General features: G+C 42.1%; 1 protein-coding gene across 1 annotated transcript; it reads right to left on the bottom strand.

Moving 5' to 3' along the window:
* Window positions 1-850: 850 nt before the first annotated feature.
* Window positions 851-24,980, bottom strand: TMBIM7P (transmembrane BAX inhibitor motif containing 7, pseudogene). Its single transcript, XM_019716130.3, has 10 exons — window positions 20,276-24,980; window positions 16,774-17,045; window positions 13,603-13,681; window positions 12,828-12,881; window positions 12,030-12,120; window positions 8,668-8,705; window positions 8,499-8,586; window positions 7,095-7,184; window positions 4,436-4,483; window positions 851-2,388 (listed from the first exon to the last, which is right to left on the bottom strand). Coding segments are annotated over exons 1-10 (915 nt in total). The 5' UTR covers window positions 20,278-24,980; the 3' UTR covers window positions 851-2,235.
* Between the last annotated feature and the right edge of the window lie 108 nt (window positions 24,981-25,088).

The raw sequence follows: 25,088 nt of genomic DNA, 5'->3' as shown, positions 1-25,088 counted from the left end.
CTATTTTTCCCTACTTCCTTCATTTCTTTCTGCCTTCAAACATGTCCAAACTTTCCCCTAGCCTGGAAACTGAAAGAAAAAAAAAAAGGCAAACACACACAACCTTTGCCTGTCCCTGCTGTTTTCCCTTCCCTCAGGATCTGGCCTCTCATTCCATAAGTGTTCCTACCTGTCATTGTCAAATCCATGGGCTTGCTCTTAGTTTTCTTGTGCTTTGACCTTTTGGAACGTCGTCGTGCATTCTCCAGGGCCCGGAGCACCACAGTCCTAAGGGAATCATAGCTACACCGCAGCAGCACCTTCCTGAAGTCTTTGCAACCTCCGTGATGCTGTGCTCTCACCTTTCCCATATTTTGGTGACTCACTCCCTTTTTCTTCCTTCTATCTCCTAATTATGGACATTCCCAAAGTTCGATCTTTGGGCTCTCCTCTTCCATTCCCGACTATTTTCATCTGTTTTCACAGCCTCCGTTCTCTCAGAACTGTGATGGCCTCCAGTTCTGTATCCCTAACTCTGAGCTCCCAAATCTCATCCGAGTTAGCATTTCCCCTGCTTCCACATATTCAAAATATCTAAACTGAGGTATCATATGATCTCACAACTCCCGAAGCCATTTCCTCCTCTCTTAAGATGGCCTTATTATAGTAAGTGATAATTACCCACAGTAAATTCTCGGATATCCCTGCCCTGCAGGTCCATCCAGACATCAGCTCTCATCAACCCTTTTTGTCCATTATCTTGAACACATGATTGATTCATTCTACCTCCTTTATCATCCTAGTTCTGTCCTCTAGTACTTTAAGGGTGTGTTATTCTCTTAGCCCTTACATGACCTTCCTCTCTCTAATATCTCTCTTCTCCACCCTAACCCATTCACCATCACCAGACTGACTCTCCTAAAGCAGTGCCTTCCCCCTGATACTGCAATCAAAACTGCATGCCTACCAGTCAGTTGGAAATCCTGAACCTGAAAGTTAATCTCCTCCATCACCTGGCACAACCATCCCTCCACATAAATCTTTCTCTAGCTCCCTCCCTGGACCACCCGAAGCACACTAGGAGTGGGCCTGCTCCATGCCTTTGTTCATCCTGCAGACTTGATTTAGATGCTTCCTTCTGGGGCAAGCGCCAGAGACTAGCTGGACCAACACCTGGAATTAGAAACAGGTGAGGCAGGGATGTAGACGCAGCTCTACATCATTCGGATGGATGTGACAGGGTCAGCTTTTCCATCTCTGGGAAATTTTTCTCATCAAGGATCTCTCACCACCAGGTGTGAGGCTCCCGGAGGGATGTAAAGTTCCTTCCAGTCTCTGTCCTTCAGGAGAGCAATCAAATCGGTTACGTAAGATGTGTAAATAAATAAGTCGGTGCAAAATGTGTGGGACTTCTTGTCGATTGACAGGTATGGAGTTTCAGTTTTGCAAGAGGAAAAAGTTCTGGAGATTGGTTGCACAATAATGTGACTATACTTAACGATACCGAACTGTACACTTAAAAATGCTTAAGATGGTAAATTTTGTTATGTGTATTTGATCACAATTAAAATTATAATAATGTCTAAAAAATATCATGGGACTTCAAAGGAGGCCAGTTATCCCAGACAATCAGCGGAGGTGGTCTCTGAATTAAGCCCAGAGGATAAGTGGGAAGGTGACTCGAGCGGGTAAGGCTCTGTCCTGAGTCCTGCAGGTACATGAACTTCACAGATCCTCTCGAACCCCTGCCAGGGAGATACTATTCTTCTCACCCGTCGGACTCTGGGATCCAGGAGAAAGGTAGGATTCTTTGGTTTACCTTACTCTTTGAAAAAAAGGACTGCCCAGATGTCCAAATAAAGAGGAGAGAATGGAGCAAGTATAGGTTTCTATAATCACCTTTATTCATATAGAGGGATGTTTACGGCTTTAAATGGTGCGTGGAAAACTTCAACAAAGTAATGGGCAGCTTACAAATGTTTGTAAGTATGTAATTTTGATACTCGTCTTTTGAATTTAAAAACCAGAAATGTCCCCCAGAAAGTTTTGCAGTGTGACAATGGAACTAAAAATATAACAGCTATAGCTACCATCTACTGAATGCTTGCTTTCATTGGAAAATAAAAATAAGTATGTAAAATTTTTTTTTTAATAAAAGGACTTATAAAGTGGTAACCTCTGCATGTGTGAGCCTGGCGACACTTCACAGATATCCCTCCTTCCACATTCGAACACAAGCCAGCGTTGGCCATACGACTACCGTACCAGTCCAATCAGTTGCAATATAAAAAGGAAAAGGTTGATTATATCCAAGTAGATGTTCAGAGCAGCAAAAACATACTCTTCAGGGTCCAGCTTATAATAATGATGGCGCCCTCCCACCATCAGCTGCACGTCCATCACCAAGTACTTAACGAAAAGAAAGAAGAATTAGCTACTTAGGTAAATTGTGCATTTCTATCAACTAAGTGTCCTAAATGAACTGAAAAAAAATTTTAGCATCAATAAATATATTGCAGAAAGTCAATTTACGGCTACATGTTATTACAGCCTCAGCCCTTCACATTGTCCCCATGTTTGTATTCTGTTAAAGCAAGTGCTTTGTCCTCCTGAATCTGGTGGGACCAGATCTGTGAGCCTTGCTTTGCTGTCCAAGTCCAGAAACCTTTGTGCCTTTCACCAATGATGTGGGCCCAGTGAGCAGGCTGGACAGAGAAAAGCTGCAAAATGCCCTGTGTTTGCAATCTCCCCACAAGTTCTCGCTGAACGAAGAATGAAAATAAAGGTGATCCCCCAACATTTAGATTCACACACAGCAATGATCTGAATTCTTGGAGCCTTGGGTGACAGCATTTTTCAAACTCGGATATTGGGGATGACTTTATGATGATGTCAGTATTTCCAAAAACAGAATGAGAAGAGGAGATTTCTATATGGTTCAATAATGCCCCAAACAATCGTGCTAGCTCAGCTGCAGTAGGTGAAATTTTCAGCTCCTAAATCATCAAGAAAAAAGTCAGCAAGCCCTCTCATGCTTGTGTTTGTTGCAAAGTGAGCAGCCCCCGGCAGCGGGAGTGCATTAGAGGGAGGAAAAGCAAGCAAGCGGCTCCTCACTTCTTTCTATCCAGACTCTAGATTGAGCCTGGTGCTGTGAGGCCGAGCCCCATCAGACACTTCACAGAGAATGGGGGGGAGGGGGGAAGGAGAGATTCTTTTAAATAATCTATTTTAGAAAAATACCTACTTCAGTGAAACCTATCCCAAGTGATTCAGGTATTGGCTCTCCCTGTATTCTGGTCCCCAGCCGGGCTTGTAAGAATGAGGGAAGGAACAGAGGGAAGGAACTGGGTAGCCTCACACCCGTTCATGACTAGCATCGTGTCCTGTAATATGGAAACAAGCCAGCGGAGGCAGGTGCGAGTAACAGCCTCTGAGACGGGAAGATCAGGTGAGTGATCCGAGGAGGCAGAGAAGGAAGTCAAACCCGAGGGGGGGGGGGGGGGGGATGCCAAACGGTACACCACTGAGTCTCTTCTCCCCATTTTTCCTCCCCTCTCCCTATGTCTATTCCAGCAATTTTGGAGGAAGTTTTTAACTTTTACCATATGATCCAGCAATCACGTTCCTTGGTATTTACCCAAAGGAGTTGAAAACATGTTCACATAAAATCCTGCACACAGATGTTTCTAGCAGCTTTGTTCAAAATTGCCAAAACTTGGGAGCTCCCAAGGTGTCCTTCAGTAGGTTGATGGATAAATTAACTGTGGTCCAGCCAGACCATGGAATTTTGTTCAGCACTAAAAGGAAATGAGCTATCAAACCATGAAAAGACATGGAGGAATCTTAAATGCATATTCCTAAGTGAAAGAAGCCAAACTAAAAAAGGCTGCATGCTGTCTGATTCCAACTATATGACATTCTAGAAAAGGCAAAACTTGGACACAGTAAAACAGTCAGTGGCTGCCAGGGGTTGGGGGTAGGGGAGGGATCAATAGGCAGAGAGCATAGAGGATTTTAGGGCAGAGAAAATACTCTGTGATACCGTGAAGATGGAATGTCATTCATTATACATGCGCCCAAACCCACAGAATGTACAACACCAGGAGTGAACCCTAATATAAACTATGGACTTTGGGTGATACTGACACGTCAATGTAGGTTCATCAGTGTAACAAATGTACCATTCTGATGAGTGATGTTAATAATAGGGGAAGCCATGCATGTGTGAGCAGGGGTATATGGGAAATCTCTGTACCTTCCTCCACATTTTGCTGTGAACTTAAAAGTGCTTCTAAAAATTATCTTTATAAAAGAAGCAGAAAAAGGAAGTTGCCTGGAGGGCTTTCCAGTGAAGTATTGACTTGACTCCAAGCTTAGCACAAGGGCTTAGGGTGCGCCATATTCTTTATCAAAGAGAGAGAGAGAGAGAGAGAGAGAGAGAGAGAGATGGACTTACAAGTGAGAAGATCACAGTTCCAAGTCCCGCGTACAATAGATGTAACCACTGCAAAAAGACAGGAAACAATTGCATGTTAAGAACAAGATTTGGAATAACGAACAGGCTCACTTAGGCCACTGCTGTTAGATAAGGGCCCCATATTATGAAAGTCAAATCTGTGGGGGAATTTATCTTTTTTGAACATAGTCTGTCAACAGCACCCACTCAATTGCATTCAGCAAGCAAATGAAACCTAGCCTTGCATATGCCAAAGAAGGTTCAGCAGGTAAGCGCTCATGTGTGCATCTCTTGCACAGCAGGGCAAGTGGAATGTACTGGGTATGTTTCACTTTGGGCCCATCCATGTAGCTCTTCTAGAGAATCTGCCTCTTGGAACAGGTGCTCTGGGAACATAGTGACCCTCACACACCACTGCTAGAGTTGATTAAGGAGAGGTAGAAGACATCCACTCCAACAGCAGGGAATCTCTTCCCTGACCAGGACCTCTTATACGTGACTAGGATCAAACAGATGTGCCAGGCCAGTCAGAAATCAATTGTCAGGTTAGAGGGATCCAAGCAGCAGAGGCTGTTGTATCATTAGCTAGTGCTTGAGCTATTACTGTACAAGCAGAGGTGGCCCATCAGCTCCGCCCAAGAGAGGAAGGCGGGGTTTCCATCCCTGTGAATCCAGACTCCTTCCCACCTTGGATTTCCGTGAGATTCGCTGGGTCTTTGCCTTGAGCTAGTCTGAGCAGCATCTGTTCCTTGCAACCAAGACAACCCTGATCAGAATATGGGACTGGTCTAAATGCTAACGGGTTTGGCTCTGTACGGGGAGAGGATAAGGAAGTGATATACAACAACTGAGAAAAACAATGGCGTTCACCCTTTGAAAGTTGCCTTAGAGGGATGGGCAGCGCGTTCTGCTAACAAGTGAAGGGTCGTGGAGAAATCAGGAGTCAGTGACAGTGTGAGAGGCACAGAGTTTCCAGACTGAGCTGATGTAAGAAAACACCTGAGTGAGTCTGAAGAATTCAAAATTGCCAAAGTCAAACAAGCATATATTTGACAGGACCAGGTTCTGTCAAAGTCTTCCATTTAAACATCTGTGTAAGATTATATATGGTAGGTATTTTTGAAAGGAAATTTAGAATGGAAACAAGGGTTCATCTATCTAGTAGGAAATACAGTTTCTTCACTGCACCTATTGTAAAGACCTATGCAACCCACCTAGTAAGTATTTTTGTTATTACTACCAATATCTCTGCCTCCATCAATAACAATCAATGGAGCACTGTGGCCTTTTAACACATACCTTTGGGATGTCTTTGAGTTTATCTCTAAAATGCAGATGCTGCCTCCCAAGCTATAAGCCTATATGGTCATTCATAAAGATAAACCAATTCGGGCAGAACTGTTGGTTATATGTCTGAAGATGACTTAGTAAGTCCACTTGTTGCCGAAGAAGTTCTCTGATTCAGCAATTGGACTAAGTTGGGCTTGGGGTATTAGTAAAATGATCACAGACCCCAGGCCAGTCCTCAGGGGACCTGGCCTCCAGTAGGGTTTCTACACAGGGGCCCCTGGCAGCCGGACCACAGGGCCAGATCCTGTACCTCTACCTCTCCACCCCTCCAGCCTTAGTCCACAGATGGCGCAATGTGGCACCGGAAAGAGCATGGGCGCCGGAGTCACACAGATCTGGCTCTGATCCCATTTACTCCCCCTGTGAACTCAGATGGATTATTTCATTTCTCTGAGCCTATTCTCTTATCTAGAGTACATGAGATCCGTGCTGTTCGGGAATGTTGTGAGAATTAAATTTGATGCCTCTGTGAAAAACACATAGGCTTATGTCTGACATCTAGTAAGAAGTCAATGAATCTATTAAAGCAAAAGGAAAAAAGAAAGAAAAGGAAGGAAGGAAGGAAGGAAGGAAGGAAGGAAGGAAGGAAGGAAGGAAGGAAGGAAGGAAGGAAGGAAGAAAGAGAGAAAGAGAGAAAGAGAAAGCTGGAATTGCAAATAAGGAGCCTCCTCTAGGCTGGTGTGAGAAAAGACCGAACAAGCCCATCTCTTTAATCCCAGCAAGTCAAACAAGCAGCACCTATGTATGGGAGCAGGCGGCTGATCTGCCCTGTGGGCAGCTTCGCTCCAAGAGCCTCTTAGAGGACAGCTGTAGTGGAGGGTAGGAGCTCCATCTTCATGCCCCAGACCTCCTGTCCATGGTACCCCAAACACACCGTGCCGGACGGGTTTCACAGGCCTCCAACTGCAGGGGCCTGGAGTGTAACTGACCAGGCCCCTGCAGTTTCTGCTGGACCACGTTTCTACTTCTCAGTCACTGGTGGGAGCCGCAGGACTGCCATACTGTGATGGCCGCTTTTAGCTCCAGGATTCGCTCATGGCCTTGCTGAACCTTCCTTAGCACCATGTCTAGAATGCTCCCATGGATGTCCTTCACTTGGGGTCACATCTGCTGTCATGGTCTGACGGCTCTCCCAGCTTTCATTGGCTCCCCCCACTCCTTTTCTCTCATAGACATTTCTCCCTTGAAAGTCCTCCCATTTTTCACCCATCTCGGGGTCTGCTTCTCAGAGGACCCAGACTAACAAAACCAGCACTTCACTCTCGATTTCTAACGATTCTCTGAGGTTTCCAAATGAGATCCCACTTACATATGATCGTATGAAGATTAAGAGAATTCCATATATAATAAGTACGAAGACTAAAACGAACAGCATTCCATTTAACAAGGTGAAATCCCACTGAGGAAACACAAACAATACAAAAACAACTCAACTTTCACCTATAAGGAATTTCAGGATGTTTCAAGGTGCATTTTATACCTCATAGACAGAAACTGGCCCATTCGCTAATAATTTACCCTGGTCCATTCTGAGAGTTAGCCCCAACCTCTGAAAATGCTACATAAAAACTGTCCTACTGACTGGAAGTTGCTTCAGCAGGGAGAAGAGGGTAGGGAGTATGAATGAGATCAAAGGAGCAAGAGTTGATCATTTTTGAAACTGGGTAATGGGCACATGGGGGTTCATTAGATTATTCTGTTTTTGTATGTATATAAAATTTCCCCTAATAAAAAAGGTACGTTGGATAAGTAGGATGTAAATTTGTATAGTTTGATCACAATTATTCATATTTTTAAAAGCGTGCATACAGTACATTAATGGAATGAAATAGACCAAGATGTTAACTGGGTACCTTTTTCACATTTGTATACATACATTTTAATAAAAAAGATATACTAAGCTTTCAAAAATTACTGTTAATTATTCTTTTGTAATTTTGAAATTTATTAATATGCTTTTTGGTTTTGCTTTTATAAATCAGTGACCAAATCAGCCTGGGGGAAATTAAGACTTTTTTTTTTTTAAAGAAAGAGGAACAGTCATCTTCTGACCTGAAAAATTTTGGATTGTGCATCAAAAGAAGGCCTTTGAATCCAAGATATTTTCTTGCAAGAGCATTTTCGTAATTCCTCTATTTCCCCTCTCACTCCATACCCTCAACACACCAAGAGAATAATCTGAACTCCTACATCACCTAGTGTGGTTCCTAGACCAGCAGCAGCAGCAAATTGTTGGACAACCCCAGGAGTGGAGCCCAGCAGTCTAGTTTAACAAGCTTTCCGAGCAAATTTCTGATGCTGCTAAAAATTTGTCTATAGCTGTGCTCTTAACACATGTGGCTAATGAGCACTTGAACCGCGACTAGTCCAGATTGAGATGTGCTCTCACTATAAAATACACACTGAATTTGAATTTGAATTCGAAAAAGAGAATGTAAACTATCTCAATATTTTTGTTATATTGATTATTTGTTCCAGTGATCATCCTTTGCATATAGAGGGTTAAGTAAAATATGTTATGAATTTCACCTATTTCTTTTTACTGTTTCAATGTGGTTACCAGGAAAGCCGGAAGACGAGGAGGCAGTGGAGGCGAGTCCCACAGGACAGCAGAGAGCAAGAAGGAGGAGAGAGGAGATGGGTCTGGAGGGGCAAAGGAACATGTCCACACACTCCCTTCCGTAGGACAGAAATCTGTTTGAATAATACTCACTTTTGTCTGAAGAGCAAATAAAGTGAGCGATAACGTCACCAGAGCGGTTGCTGCTGTTGCCCATAACACCTCCTCGGCTTTATAGAAACTAAAACCAGAGATTATGATTATTGTTCACGTACATTCTAAGAACAGCACACACAAAAGAAAATGTATAACAAAGACTTACACTGATATGGTTCCTAGCAGTAGACCTTGAAGAATTGTCTAAAAAACAAAATTCACAATAAATCAGAAGCCTGATTCCCGAGGCCCAGAATCTGAAGGAGATGATTTGAGGTGTGTGTGTTTCGACAGGGCCTATGGACAGGTGGGAATATGCACAACCCTAGTGCACAAGCCACAGGACAGCTAATTATAAGCACAAATAGTAGAACTACACATGTCCTTAACATTCTCCCTAAAACTGACAAGAGAAAATTCCTTTATTAGTAAAAATTTCTTAGGACCCAACAGTAACTTTCAACATACTTACTGACTTAAATATGTATTGATGAGGAATATGGAAACCAACCTAGAAAGTTGATCTGTAGAGCATATTGTCATTAATCAAATGGGGCCATCCACACAGAATCGTAAATATTTTATCAGAGCAGGATATGCTATTTTTATTAATGCTTCACCAACAGTTTCAGTATTGACCTTTCCCACGGTGCTTGGGTGAGAATAAAATACTTCTTAAACCTCAGAGGTAGGATGAGGATTGAGACCTTCTCAGACCCAGGGGTGGGCTGGAGGGCACTTATGCACAGAACATGAGCTACACCGGTCAATGCCAATCCGAGGCTCGGAGGAGAGCTGCATTGGGGTGCAGGATTTCTGTGGGCCGCATGGAGGCAGGGATGGGGCAGTGTGGAGGGAGACAGGAGCTGAGAGCCAGCAGGCAGTCAGCCCGGAGGATGAAACCAAAAAAGGTAATGAACATGTGCCCTGGCCTGCAGCCAGGTTCCAGGATAGCCGGCAGCTGGGCAGCAGCGGCTGCAGGGCCCGGGGACATTCCCCAGCTGATAGCATGAGGCTCTGTCAAAGGTGAATCCAGAGACTCTGCTGACCAGCAAGAGCCAGAAAAGAATCTTTCAGTCTCAGGGAATAAAAATGAGGACACATCCTAACTGCAGTGCGAGGATTGCTAGACGGCCTTGGAACTTCTCCAGTTGGCCGACAGGATCAGAGACTGGAAAAGAACTCAGGTCCCCAGAACGCTGGCCTGCCTCTCGATTTCCCAAACCCAGGGAGTAAGTGCCTGATTCTCTAGCGTGTTAAACATACCAAGTAAGCTGTTTTTGTTTCCATGGTAGGTTTAAAAACAAAAAGTGTATCTATTCCACATACACAAGATGTTTTAATAATGTGCTTTCTTCCGACGTTCCTCTCAAGATTTTCTTCTTCTACTTGCTAAATTGCTTCATATTTCTCCATCTTCAGCAGCACATGAAAGAAGTGTATGTTTGAGAGAGAGACAGACAGACAGAATGGGAGGAAGCGGACGATGGGCGGGAGAAGGAATGACTTCAAGCCGGAAGCCACCCTTCAGTTTTCCCAAGAGTGAGTAACAAGAGGCCTTAGAAGTCAAACCTGCCTGAAGGCTTTAAGAGCTCAAAACATGGGCTCAAGGGGCCACAATTATATGGGACAAAAGCTGAGTGTTTTTCTTTTTCCTCAACTTCTTTTCTGAAATGGTTTTCTCCATATATTGTCCAATGTAAAGTCTAAGAAATATAACTAATTCTTTGCCCCTCTATGAGATTTCTTCTCTTAAGCTGTTACCTGCTTTGGGACAGCAAAACCTGAGATGACAGCTTCTTCCTTGGAGACCAGTAACTTTGTAATAAACATTAAAACCATTGAAAAATTTTAAATTCAAAAATTTCTGGAAAAACACCTCCCACCCCCAGCCCCATCATCTCTGCTGCAGGATTCCTGTCTTTCTGTTTGGCATTTAGCCCACATCCCTTCCTGAGTGTAGTCTGTGCGGGAACTGGGAGCCCCACTTGCTCATCTGGGTAAAGAGCAAGGTATCCGCCCCAGCTAAGAAAGGCCCGTCAGTGCTCTGGAAGCTGAGGAAATGCCCAAATGTGGTCTCTAGACAGCCTCGGGAGGAAACTATTCTCCCCGACATAGAAATCACACTGGATGCTCTCTGCACCGTGTGGATGCAGACCCTCCCCATATGCCATGTGTCCTTGCTCCCTTTGACCACCAGGAGGCGCAGACCCAAATCCAAACTCATAATAAGGTACGCATTTTGTGCACTAATCTAACAACTGGCTTTACTTTCCTACCCTTATTTTTTCTGCCTTCATATTTCCCCACCAATTTATCGTGCCTTATATTGTAGATATTTTTATAAGCCACTTCAAATCTGATATGGAACTAGATGAGGGATAAATCAATTGGTAAGTGAATCATCATATGGGACCGCAGTCAACAGTGCTTGGGAGGGAACGCAAATTCTCCCAGAAAGAATCATTTGCCAACACACGGAATCACATTAAGACTGTTTGGATTTTTCCAAGAGGAGCAAACACTTAACTATCAATGAATTTCAGAGAGAACACTATATCCAGGAGGCAAGAGGTTTAGCCTGACTGGGAAGCAGAAAGAAGAGTCAGGCAAAAGGGAAATGTTGCTTGGACGCTATCGAGTCCCTGAAGAGGAGCCCTTCCAGGGACCTGACCTTCCAGGGATCTAACCCCTGGGTTGGGATGGGATAAAATGACAGAAATTCAGATTTTACTCAGGTTTTAAAAATCGAGGAGCTCCAGGTATCTGTTAAGAGCAGGCAGGATCCTAGAGTCCCCACGAGCAGCACAGAAAGGAACTGGCTGCAAGAAAGGAAGCCACACAGGCGTCTGTGGCCCAGAGCCGCACTGAGCCACAAAGGGCGGATGTGGTGAGGCCTTGTGAGTGGAAGCTCCACAAGGAGGCGTTGGTGAGCCAGGAACCAGACCATGGATAACCGAGAAAAGCCAGGGACCGGAAGCCCCCTAGCCCTCAACTGTAAGGCCCTGCAATAGCCCTCCTGAACGGAAATGCAAGGTGGGGAAATAGGAAGAAGCAGAACTGAGATGGTTTCTGCTCCCCGTGAGACTTGAAATTGAAATAAAATAAATTTTACAAAAATGAAGTTTTGAGTTTGTGCACTAAACGTGGAACCCACTCTCCATAACACAATGTGTTTGTTGTGCCTGAGAGAGGTCCAGCGATAATCCGGCTCACTGTTCCTGAATCGTAGCCCAGATGTGGAAGTGGGTTTCCCATGTGGTCTCTCAGAGCGAGTTTGTCTGCACAAAGCAGTAGCCAAGCGTCCTAAATTCTCCAACTTACTAAAAGGGTGTGGATGCTGTCTCACAAGTAAGTTTATGACTACGTTACAACCAGAATTCAGCCAAGAGAATGTCTCACAAATAATTTCCATCTGTATTATTCCACAGGAAGATTTTCCACAGTAAAAGGAATGAATTTAATAATGTGACAAAATTATGTTTCATTAGCGGTGAGCTACAGCAGGTGCTAACAAGGTTTACTTACAAATATTCCCAGGAGAATGTAATTTGCAGGCACCTGACGGCGGAGTTTACCACAGCAAGCAAGTACAATAAATACAACGAAAAACGCTGGCCTGAGGATAATTAAAACCATGTGTTATTTGCTTCCAATGACTATATCATGTGATGTATTATAGGTAGATAGAGACATAGATATCATGATATTACCTGATAGTATAATATTATAAACAAAATGTGGATTATTATCTTTACCTTTTTTTTTAGCTTTTAAAACTAACTTTTTTTAAAACTAACTTTTCTCATTGCTATCCACAGACAGCTTGTGAATTCTCTTTTTTTTTTTTTAATTTTTATTTTGAAGTAATTGTAGATTCACAGGAAGTTGCCGAGGGACAGATAGGTCCCGTGTACCCTTTACTCGGTTTCCCCAAATGATTGCATCTTACATAGAGTATAATACCAAAACCAATAACTTGACATTGGTATAGTGTGTATATATAATGCTATATCATAGAATTACGACAGAAATCTATGTGTAGGTACATGTAACCAACACCACAATCAAGATTTGAAACTATCCTATCATTAAAACATCAACAAAGATCTCCCTCATGCCATCCCTTTATGGTAACACACACACACACACACACACACACACACACACACACACACACACAACCCCTAACTCCTAATTTGCTTGTTTGCCATCTCTATAATTTTTTCATTTCAAGAATATTATATCTTTACCTAATTTTTAATGAAGAACCTTGATCAATAGCTAATAGAAAAAACACTTCTTATTAAATCCAATAATACTCACAAGATTGCATAAGTGAACCAGGCATTCTCAAGCACCCAAGTTTTTAAAGTCGTCCTGGTTAAAAGAAATTAATAGTTTTACAAAATTAAGTAGTTAATTTTGTAATTAATGTAATATTTAAGTAAAAGTAAAACAATCTCCTGAGGAGAAAGGGGGAAACTAAATGATTGACAATGACAGATAGACAAGGAAACAGTGAAACATACAACTGAATTTTGCTTCTTAAAATAGATTCATAAAAAGATACAGTCATAAGTTGTAAGTCAAATTTGGATAAATGCAAATGCCCTAGTGAAGATTTTTATTAAAAAAAATACTGGTGTTGATATGTATTCAAAGCAAAAGAAATAAACTTCTCGTATATTTATTTGTAAATAGGGATTTTCATACGATGGGTTTAATCAGTGATGGGTCATAGTCCCAGAAATAATTGCTACATTTAACAGGATTCCAGCCTGCAATGCCTCAATAATCTCACCTTTTTTCCTTCATCCAGTTTTATCTGTGGAAATATCTCAGGGGAAATAAGAAAATAGTGCCCAAAATAAAGAGTAAGAAAAAACTTTATTGGGTTATGAAGTTGAAATAAAACTCTAGAAATCGACCAGTATCTTGGTTTAGGAGTTCCCTTGGAAAAGCAAAAAGCTATAGAAATATTATATCCTCTGACTAACAAAAAATATATTTTTTAATAATCAAAATTAAAACAAGGTGATTCAATAAGAATTAATGTGCACAACTTAATATTTAATTTACATCAGTAACAAAGACTTACCAGAAAAGAAACATGCTGATAATTGCCCCAGTGACCACCAACTGAGCTGACAGAAGCAGGAAAACTTTTGTAATGAAAGCTGAGGAGACAGAAACATTATTTTTATGACACAATATTCAAAAGTAAAAAACGTAAATGTAGTTACCTACTTTAGATAAGTAACAAAAGAAATCTCTCCCCTGATTTTTTGAGGACGTGAAAGGGAGTACTAGTGTAGAGTTAGCCAACTGAATAACAGCAAAATACAGCTGTGCAGAACTTGTGGAAAGTAGTCTGGATATTCAAAGTGTTTTATTGGAGATCTGAGGGTTTATCCACAGAAGCCCCAAAATTTTGAAGGTAAAATGTAATCTCTTACGTTTATGGTTAATTCGTTTTTAACAAATGTGCTAGAACAGTTCAATGGAGAGAATAGTCTTTTCAACAAATGTTGCTGGGACAATTGGACATACACATACAAAAACATGAATTTGGACCCCTTCCTCATGTCATGCGTACACAAAAATTAATTAGTTAAAAATGTATCAGAGATATAAACATAAGAAATAACACTATTGGAAGGATACATGGGTATAAATCTTTGTGAGCATGGATTAAGTAATGATTTTTTTTAAAGGTAGGTAGGGCGTGTAAAACACAAGCAAAGAAAGAAATAAACAGATAAATTGGATGCCATCAACAGTAAAAGCTTCATGCTTCAAATGACACCATCAAGAAAATAAAAGAAAACCCAAAAACTGAGGAAAAATATTTGCAGATCCCGTATCGGATAAGGGACTTGTATCTGGAATACACAAATAATTCTTACAATTCAATAACAAGGAGACAAATAACGACTAAAAACGGGCAAAGTTTGTGTAGTCGGTGTCCTCCCACATTGACGCTGGGCTTGGCCACATGATGTAAGTTGCCCAGTGAGAAATTAGGATGTGTGATGCAAGCAGAGGCTTGATAAACATCTTGTACATTGGAGCTTGTCCACCTGGTATATTTCTTGGGACCCAGCTGCCATGTGATGATAAGAAGCTCAAGTCACAAGAAGAGATCCAAAACCCAACACCAACTGCCAGCCGTGTCAGGGAGTCATAACAGTCATTGCAGCTTCAGCCATCATCTGATGAAAACTGCATATAAGCCTTCAATCAAAACCTGTGCAAGAACTGCCCAACGGAGCCCAGTCAACTCACAGAATCATGACAGCTGATAAAATAATTGTTTTTAAAAAAAAAAAAGTAGGCAGAGGATTTGAATAGCCATTTCTTCAAAAAGATATGCAAATGGCCAATAAGCATGTGAAAAAATGCTCAACATCATTAGTCATTAGGGAAATGCAAATCAAAACTACAATGAGATACCATGTCACACACACTAGAATGGCTATAATAAAAAAGACAGGCAATAACAAGTGTTGATGAGGATCTGGAGAAACAGAAACCCTCATGCATTGCTGATTGGGATGTAAAATGGTATAGCCACTTTGGAAAAAATTGGCAGTCCCTCTAAATGTTAAAAATAAAGTTACCATACAGCTCAGCAATTCCTAGGTACCTACCCAAGAGAAATAAAGACATATGTCTACACAAAAACTCCTATATGAATGTTGATCACAGCATTATTTGTAATAACCAAAAAGTGAAAACAACCCAAATGTCTGTCAAATAAGGAATGGATAAACAAAATGTGTTCTTTCCAGGCAATGGAATACTATACAACCATAAAGAAGGAGTGAAGTACTGACACGTACTACAACGTGGGTGGACCTTGAAAACATTATGCTAAGTGAAAAAAGGCAATCACAAAAGACCACATATTATATGATTGCGTTTATATGAAATGAATAGGCAAATCCATAGAGATCGTAGATTAGTGGTTGGCAGAGACTGGGAAGAAGAAGAAATGGGAAGAAGAAGAGATGGGGTGTGACTGCTAATGGTATGGGTTTATCTGTAAATATACTAAAAACCATCGAATTGTACATGTAAAAGGAGTGAATCTTATGATGTCAATTATATCTCCATAAAGCTGTTGTAAAAAACAGTCCCCCAGCCCTGTAACTCTTAATCCATTACCCTGCTATACTTTTCCTTCTTTTCCATAGCACGTTCATCTTTTTATATACTAGATAATTTTAAGGGGGAACGGCAACCACTGCCCTACAGGAGAGGCAGATACAAATAATGAACTCTAATAGTGGTGAGGAGGCGTCACATGTTTTCAGTTATAACCCCTTAAGCCTCAGTTCCTCGTCTGTGACATGGCACTACAACAACTTCATTAGGGGGTTGTTGTAAGGACCAATGCGGTACTGTTCCCCTTGCACAACACCCAGAGAGAAAGGATTGGCACCTATGGCTGAGGTGGCTAGTTGCTTAGTGACAGTCATTCTGCCTGATTTCCTCACGGTCCAACGCAGATCTTGTTAAAGGTGGCAATGGGCTCAGCTGAAAAACTATAGCTGGCGGTGGCCATGTGGTCCAGACAGGGTCAGTGACATGTAATTGGGTGTGGTTCCTGGGAGAGCCTCCTGGTACTGTCTGGACAGCAGACGAGCCTTGACTCAGTTTTGCCTTTGGAAGGCTAGAGCTCCAAAAGGTATCTTTCCAGCCACAAGATGGAGGGTAAGGGCCACAGGGAGACAGCAATGGGAATCAAAGCTCACAGTCCCCTTACAAGTTGTCCCGGCCCCAAGAAGGCCTAGGGGTGGCAGAGTGGTCATGGAGACCTGTGGCATTTGCTTTGAACTTCATATTTCATGAAAGAAAAAACTTCTCATTTACGTAAGCCACAATTTTTTTAGGTTTCTGTTACAGTTGAATGTATGTTCTATGCAAAATTAATATCTAGAGCATTGAATTAATGTTCCTTAAAACTTAAGTCAGTATTGTCATATTGCATTGTACGTAGGTAAGAACATTCTACAATCAATGGCTAATTCATATTTCCTCAGAAAACCACAAGTTTTTCCCTATACTATGTTTATTATGAATTTCTGAATGACCTGGACAGCTTGGGGGTTGTCTGTTATAGCAGCCCTATACCATGTGTCATGGTAAAGCATGACTGGGAAAAACTAAACGCAAAATCCAATCTTTCTAACAATCCACTCTGTGGAAACATTTTAAGAGAACGTTCACTTTTCTCTCCCCAAAAACGTAATTTCTTTATTCTCACCTCTGCGGATAGATCCTTCTGAGAATGGGTTGACTACAGTACTGCTGTCATTGGGGGTGGTCTCCTCTGAAATTTGTACCACATAGGTATCCGTTCGCTGACTAGCCTTTGGATGTGGTTTCCCACGAGTTTGCTGTGGCCCAAGTGAGGGTGACGTTTTGTAGGACCGATTAGATTTGGCCTGGATGTTATCATCTGCTGCTTTCCGGATCAGGCGTTGATGGTCTCCAGCACTAAGGTCTATTGGTTCACTGACCTCCAAGTCCATTTTCCTGGAGGGGGAAATTGTTGTTCAGATCCTTATGATCTTACCACTATATCCTCATCACATTCAAATGATTTTTCCTTAATTTTAACTCGCTTGACTCAGTAGTTACCAAGTCAGTGCATAATAAGTATTTGTTGAACAATCAATGATGAACAAATACTTTTAAGATGAGGCCTATAAAGTAAAACTACTTGCATTGTAATATGATATTAGTATGTTTATAAATTCATTCAGCAAGAAATTAAATAAGTTCCCTCTTATGTGCCAAATGTGGAGCTGCTCTCATCACCTCTGCCCTCGGTGGGCTTACATTTTGAAAGAAAAGATAACCAAACAAACAATAGTAAAAGCAGGGCCAGGAACAATGGAGGATGATATGAAAGGCCCTAACAAAGTCTGCAAGGAGTAGAGGAAGATGCAAGGAGTAGAAGAAGTTATCAAAAGCTTCCAGAAAAATTGAGGTTTAAGCCAAGGCTGTAAGATGAGAAGAGTTAGCTGAAGAGGTGGGGAAAGGTTTTCCCAGGCAGAGGAATCAGCCTGCGTCGGGACGGGAGGACGCAGAGAGGGTAGGTTCCAGAAACTAATAGAAGTTCATGTGGCTGGAGCAGGGAGTTCAAAGGGGAGAGTAGAATGAGGTTAAGCAGAGGAGTAGTGGGGGTAGGTCAGTGAGGGGCTGGCAAGCCAAGTTCATTCTTAAGGCCATGGCTGTGGTAGGTAGAATAATTGTCCCCCAAAAATGTCCACATCCCAATCCCTGGAACCTGCGAATATGTTATCTTGCATAGCAAAAGGAAAGTTGCAGATGTGATTAAGGACTTTCATGTGGGATAGGATCCTGGATTACCTGGGGGAGCCCAATAGAATCACGGGGGTCCTTATGATCAGACTTCTAAAGGAGAGGCAGGAGGATCAGAGTCAGAGGAGATGTGACAACAGAAGCGGAGGTCAGAGTGATCCAGTTGCTGCCTTTGAAGACGGAGGACGGGGCCATGAGCCAAGGAAAGCAGGCCTTGAGAGACTGGAAAAACGAAGGAAATGTGTTCTTCCCTAGTCTCCAGAAGGGAATGCAGCCCAGCCGACACCTGGATACTAGCACAGTGAATCTGAATTTGGGACTTCTGACTTCCAGATAATAAATTTGTGTTGTTTTAAGGCATTACGTTTGTAGTAATTTGTTAGCGCAGCAATAAGGAACTAATAGACCAGGGAACCACCGAAGGTTTTCCAGCAGGGGACCACAGGGATCTGCCTAGAAAGACGATACCAGACATAGTGTGGAGAATGAGCCAGAGTAGGCAAAAGTAGAAGCAAAGGGACCAGACATCCAGACAAGGAATTGTGGTGGGCTTTGCCAGCGTGGTTTGCAGCAGAACACAATTCTTAGAAAACCAGTATTCAGTGGACCAAAAATGACAAAAGAGCAGGCCCCCATTAACCTCTTGGGGACAAAAAGACTCAGCAAGCCTCTGCTGCTGGTCTCTTGTCCCATAAAGAGGACCATGGAGGCATTTGAGAAGGAGATTGCTGAGATGGCAAGCACTTAGACAAACTGAAGGCCAACTGGGAACGTTTGTAAATAGGTCTGAACAGAACAACATACTCTTGGAGAGGCAGACATAGTTTTGTAAAGATACCCCTTTCCCTCAAAGGAATTGCTAAATTTTTACAAAATTCATTGGGATTTTTTTCAGTACTTGAAAATGTAACTCTAAAGTTCATCAGAAAGAGTAAATGTGTGAGAATAATCAAGAAAAATAATTGAAAGAGAAGGATTACAGGGGAGAAGTGATTTACCTATCAAAAATTAAAATATTATAAAGCTATGTACTGAAAAGTGTGGTGCTAGCATGGCATGAGATAAATGGATCAATAGGATGGAAAAGATTCAAGAAATAGACTTATGTATATATGAGAATTTAACATTTGATAAAAATGGTATTTTAAATTATTGTCCCATGGTGTTAGAACAATTAGGTATGCTCGGAAAACAAAGTTTAATAGCTATTTCACATCTTCTACAAAAATGCATTCCAGATGAATCAAAGATATCATAAATAATAATAGCCATAGATATTCTACAAGAAAATCTCAATGAATATTTGTATAAGCCTTTGTAAGAATGATACCATAAAAGAAATGCTTGACAGATTTGGAGTACAGAAACAATTTAAATACTATTATAAAAACATACCAGTTAACCTGAAATGCAAAATTGTGAAATATTTATTATATTGTAAAAAGAATTTTTTAACTAAGAAAAAATCGGCAATTCAATAGATGAGAAAAGAACATAAATAGGCAATTCATAAAGAAAGTTAAATGGTCAATAAACTTAGGAGACGATACCTACCTCAGAAATAACCAAAGAAGTACAAGTACAATACAATCGTGAAATGTTTTTTTGTATTTTTTTTGTTTTTTTGCATAACAGACTAGCAAAAATTAAAAAGATAATATTCAGAGTTGTAAGGATGTAGGGAAATGGATAACCCAGGGCCACATTATGACTTGTGGGGGCCCTACACACATTTGCCTTTACGGGTCCCCTCTCCATGAAAAATATGAAAAAAGTCTATTTAATGGTTGCATTGAAATAAAAAACATATAACCCAGGCTGGATTCATTGTATATTATATATTCATTATTATTATATATTTTCTCCTGATTTTAAAAGAAGTTCAAATATCTTCACGGCCCCTAAAACTATTGTGGGCCCCAGGCAATATGTCCAGTGTCTGGGTCAGTCCTGAGATAACCTCACAGGAGTTGGCAGGTGTGTACACTTTCTTTCTGAGTAATTTGAAAACATCTATCAAAACTCAAAATGTGCCTTATTTTAGGCCCAATAGTTACATTTTTAGGAATTTATCCCATAAAAAAACCCACACAAATAGGCAACAATACATATATAAGGAAGTTCATTATATCATTCATTGTTTGTAATATCTAATTTCAGGGAATGGTTAAATTAATTTTGGCAAGAAAAAGGCAGATACATATGGGTTATTGTGGTAAGTTCACTTTGATACACTTTTGAATTTAAAAAGGCCTATTAGAGAATAATATTTAGTAAGATCACATGAATGTTTTATACACACACATTTCCAGGCTGGAAAGATAGACTACAAACTATTAACATAGTTCTCTCTAACACAGCAGAGTTGGGAAATACACTCTGAATTGTATACATTTTTATAATGAGCATTTATTATTTATACGAAAAGAAATATTTACATTTTGAAGAGAAAAAGAAATATTTCTCTTTTTGATAAAATCTGGAGTTCCTCCGAAGAAAGCAACCTTCATACACAGCTCAGAAGCATTCATTAAAAGATGCTCAAATAACCAAGTTGGTTTCTTCCCCAGCTGTCCTGCAAATCAGAAGGGGGAGATGCAGCAAAATTTTCAAAGCACTGAAAACTGAAACCAAACAAACAAAAATCAAAAGCAGCTGAGTTTTCCTCAGGAAACTACAGTTGGCTGGTCCCTGAATCACAAAATGAAGCGTTCACCTGCTCTTCCAAAAGCTTTCCTCGCTCCTAAGCACCAGGTCATCCAAAGGACAGGCAGGCACTGGCACTGCAAGCAAAGTTCTGAGCGACAGTTAGGGGAGTGGCAGTTGGAGCGTGGGGTGGTTCACCGACCTCACCACCTAGGAGAGGGGCTCTAAGTCCAGTCCATCTGCCTGGCCTCATGATGGTCAAATAGTCATGGCCGATGTATTTTGTGCTGAGTCTCAAGGAGGCCTACATCTGAATCTCCAAAACCAATTCCATGTCAGGGAGTGTCCTGAAGTCTTAGCAAAAGGCCTCTGGAGGACGTGGCATCCTCCCCATCATGTCATCACCTCTCCCAAGCAGGAGGAAGATGCCTATGAAACTCCGCAGCAGGGACCCTGCACAATTCTTTCATATAAGTGACTGGTGTATGATTAGGCAGGTGTTGGTTTTCCTGGTGGATAATGACAACGGTGATGCCCCCCATGATACAGGGAGATGTCCACCCCAGGCTGCTGGCCAGGGAGGACCTGGGGAGGCCTAATTCGGGCTGTTTGTGAGAGAAGTCAGATGATGAAGTGGGGCGTAACGAGGAGGGGAATGGGAGCAGACACTTGCCCTGAATAGAGACTGTTGCTGAGAAAGGCTCATTGATTTATTAACCCGCTTAATTAAACTGCTACCTTAGTGCATGCCTGCTGTATGCAAAGCGTGGGAAAGTAAGAGACACAAAGAAGAAAAAAGCAAACTTCCATTCCTCAACATGCTCCTAGTCCGGTGGAGGAGACACAGGTACAACGGTGTACCCTAAGGTAGAAGAAAGGAAGAGTCACAACAGGAAATATTAATAGCTATTTCAGTCAGGGAGTTGGAGAAAGGGGGTAAGACTTGTGGCATGGAGGCTTCCTGAAGGGAGTGATGCATGAGCTGATTCTGGAAAAATAAGTAGAGTCGGGTGTGAAGTGTTGCGAGGAAGCATATTCCAGGCAAAGAGAACACCTTGAACCAACTCCCGCGTCTGGGAACCATGGAGCGCACATGCAAAACAGAAAGGAGTCCTGTTAGGTTATAACATAGAAGGCATGAGTGCAGTGGGAGACCGAGATATCATGACGCCCCTCCTGAGGATAAAAAAGGAAAAAGCACATCTGCCTTGGCTCTCTTCCCTTGTACCTTCTTACGGTTTCATAGGTCTCACTCATTGTCTCTTGGTCCAGTCCACGATGTCTCTCTTTAGTTTGTTAATGTTAATAGGCAACTTCAGTTAATTACATTTTTTTCAAGATTACCTGTGGGAGGGGGGTATAACTAACGACCAGTCTGGTGGGAAGAAATGGTGCCTCCCCCTCTTCCCCCCCACCTCCTCCTGTCTCATCAGCCTCAGAGTTGATGTTAATCAGGCACTTACCAGATGTAGAAGTTGCTTACAACCTCACAGGTACTAACTCATTGAACCCTCACATCAACCTTTCCAGCTCTGTTATAACAGGTGAGTAAATGGAGACTCAGTGGCAGAATGCAGAATGCCCCTGAGATACCCAGGACAGGGTAGGAGTGGTAAGGGAATCCTGCACGGCCTGTCCCCACCAAGCACAAAACCTGGTGAACAGTATCTCTTTGAAACAGCTTGTGATATATTTTATGCATCTGCTCTTTTTTTCACTTTAAGAGTTTTAATTAATGAATCATGCAACACTTAAATCATGCAAATTAGCCTACATGTTGACATTGATAATTCCCTGGGGAACTGTGCTTTATTCCTTTCCCTTAGTGTTAATTTTAAGACCTTGGGAGGTATTTATTTCTGTCTTCACAGCTCTCTCTCTCTCTCTCTCTCTCTCTCTCTCTCTCTCTCTCTCTCTCTCAGATCTCCCTCCTGACACCTTAGGGAGCCCTGGGGCTTGACCACTGTGGCTCATGCTCTTCCTGAAGGACCAAGGAGGGAGCAGGGAATTGGGCCGGGGCCTTCATTTACAGTGCCTCCCTGAGTTCTTTTTCCTTACCCATTTTCCTCACCTCCTGACCTGACCCCCCGAATAACTCCACATAGCAGTCTTATTTGTCCTCACAGCACACTACTTTCGTTCACTCTAGTACTTCTGCATAAGCATTTTGTGATGCTAGAGCTTTGCTGCTTAAAGGAGAATCCCCACTTATGGACTGAGAACTACTATGTGCCAAGCAAAATAACGGATCATATCTTCACAGCCCTGGTGTGGACAACACCACCCTCGCTTTACAAAAGAACAGAGCTGCAGTGAAAAGGTTCAGTTGTCAGTCTTTGAACCAGGTACTGGTCATTCTATACCACTACCTCCAGCTGGGAGAGGAGTTTTAGGGCCAAAAATCTGCCTTTATTTTCTTTTCCGTTTGATAGTTTTTCCTCCTCTCCTCCTTCTTTTTCTTCTATTTCCTCCTCCTCCTTCTAATTAACTTTTAAAAATGCATGCATGTGGTGGAAAATGTTCAAACAATACAAAAGGGTACAAAATGAAAAGTGGAAGTCTGCCTTTCTCACCATTTCTGTTGGCTACAATTGTCAAGTTTCTTGTCTAAATGACTAAAAAAGTGTACACATCACAGACATATAGCTTTTAATTTACACAAAGTGATCATATTCTATACACTGTTCTATAAATTGCTTTTTTCCCTCTTAAATTTATATTGAAGTATAATTGACATGTGTGGAGACAGAGCCAGGAGTGCAGTCTCCAGGCTCTCGGCCTCACGTGGAAAGGTACTGGCTCAGGTAGTAGACGGCCATCATCTGTGATTAGATGGCCATCAGCTGTGGCTAGTTGGCCATCAGCTGTAACCAGTGAGCCATTGGCCACTAATATAACTGCCGTGGCTACGCTAACAGCAAATGGGGGCTAGCAAGAAGATGGTGGCTGGCAAGCGCGGATTGCTGTTAGCAAGGGGTTGGTTGGTTGGCAGAGAAGTGGATGGCAGGTTGCAGATCGTGTGGCTCCTGCTTCCTGTGTTTGTAACCCAGCCGCTAGCAAGAATATAGTGGTCTGACTCACCTATCTATGGCTCCTTGGGTGTTCCTTTCCAGCCTCACCATGTCCTGTGTTCTTATGTGGGGAGCGGGAGCAGAGACCCCGCATGAGACCCTGCATGACAGCATGTAACACTATATTAATTTCAGTTGTACAACATAATGATGTGATATTTGTATAGATTGTGAAATGATCACACAAGTCCAGTTAACATCCATCACCATAGTTACAAAATTTGTTTTTCTTGTGATAAGAACTTATAAATTGGGTGGTTATACATGTGGATGTTGACCCACCCAGGATGGTGTCCTTTGGTGGAAAGGAAGCTGGTGAGCTAGGATCCAAAGTTTTCAGTGAAGAGAGGGAGTAACTTGGAGATGAGGTGCAGAGGGGACTACATTACCAGAAGGCTTAAGAAACCAGAAAGCATGGGATTTAACAGCTAGATGCCCCTCACAGAGTGCATTGTTCTAAAATGAGGAGACAATACACCTTATCTCCTCTCCTCAACCACTTTTACAGTTGGTCTTACTCCCCATTGACAGCCCTGGAAAGTAGGTAATATTATTTTGTTTTACTACTGGGGAAACCTAGACTAAGATGGAAGATGACTGAGCCGCCAGGCCCCAGGGCTGCTCAGGCCTGTCTGGATGTGATGCCAAGAGCAGCCACCACGTTGGCAGACAGTCCAAATCACGGTCCTTCTATTGATCATCAGTTAACAGTAAAATAGGGATAATAATATCTCCTTCCAGGGTTGTCATAAACACTAAACGAGATTTCATGACATCATAGGCGTTCAGTACATTTTTCTCTCCCCCGCCCCCACCACCAACACATTCATGAAGATCTCTCCACGGATATGGAGTCAAAAAAACCCAGGGTCGTGAAGACAGGTATGCAAACACCACTCTATCAAGAGAGGCTGAGGAGAGCCTCCTTTTCCTGGTGAGGCTTGTACTGATTAGACATTAATAGAGGGGGGCTGGCTTTTCATAATGAGGGTGTCCTGGGTCAGTTGCTCTCAAATGTGGTCCAGGGAGGTCCCAAGATCCTTTCGGGGGTCCTCAGGCTCCAACAATGTCATGCCCGTTATTTGCCTTTTCCACTCCTTCTCTTACTGGCCTACTGTTCCGAGGCTACAGGACGTACGACGACATCACCCATCAGCTACTTAACATGCGCTTGACATCTCAGTCGTTAAATGTCTCTTCAACTCATTTATGTACCCAATACATAAATGTCCATGGGTATAACTCATATGAACAAAACTACATTGGGGTCTAAATGATAACTTTTAAGAGTGTAAGGAGGTGCTGAGCAAGTGCCAGAATTAGAAAGTAAAAGTATGGGACGCCAGTTAAATTTGAATTTCAGGTAAACACACATATTGCATGGGATGCATTCATATTAAAATATTATTCGTTGCTTATCTGAAACTCAAATTTAACTGGGCGTCCAGTATTTCACCTGCCAATCCCAGGCCTAAGGCCATGAAGTTCACGAGCCACTACCCTTACAGGAGACGGCAGCGCGCTCCTAGCAATT

This window comes from Rhinolophus sinicus, chromosome 4 (assembly GCF_057876585.1).
Source record: "Rhinolophus sinicus isolate RSI-liver-muscle chromosome 4, RSI-T2T, whole genome shotgun sequence".
Classification (NCBI taxonomy): Eukaryota; Metazoa; Chordata; class Mammalia; order Chiroptera; family Rhinolophidae; genus Rhinolophus; species Rhinolophus sinicus.
The sequence above is the reverse complement of the archived record's forward strand: the minus strand, read 5'-3'. Positions and strand labels throughout refer to the sequence as shown.

Bases quoted from the DNA above. Each gene is read 5' to 3' on its own strand.
- TMBIM7P (XM_019716130.3), bottom strand. The intron at 12,121-12,827 runs GTGAGTATTATT...AATTATCCTCAG, and splicing joins TGGTTCACTTATGCAATCTT to GCCAGCGTTTTTCGTTGTAT. The intron at 8,706-12,029 runs GTAAGTAAACCT...TTTGTTTTTTAG, and splicing joins ACATTCTCCTGGGAATATTT to ACAATTCTTCAAGGTCTACT.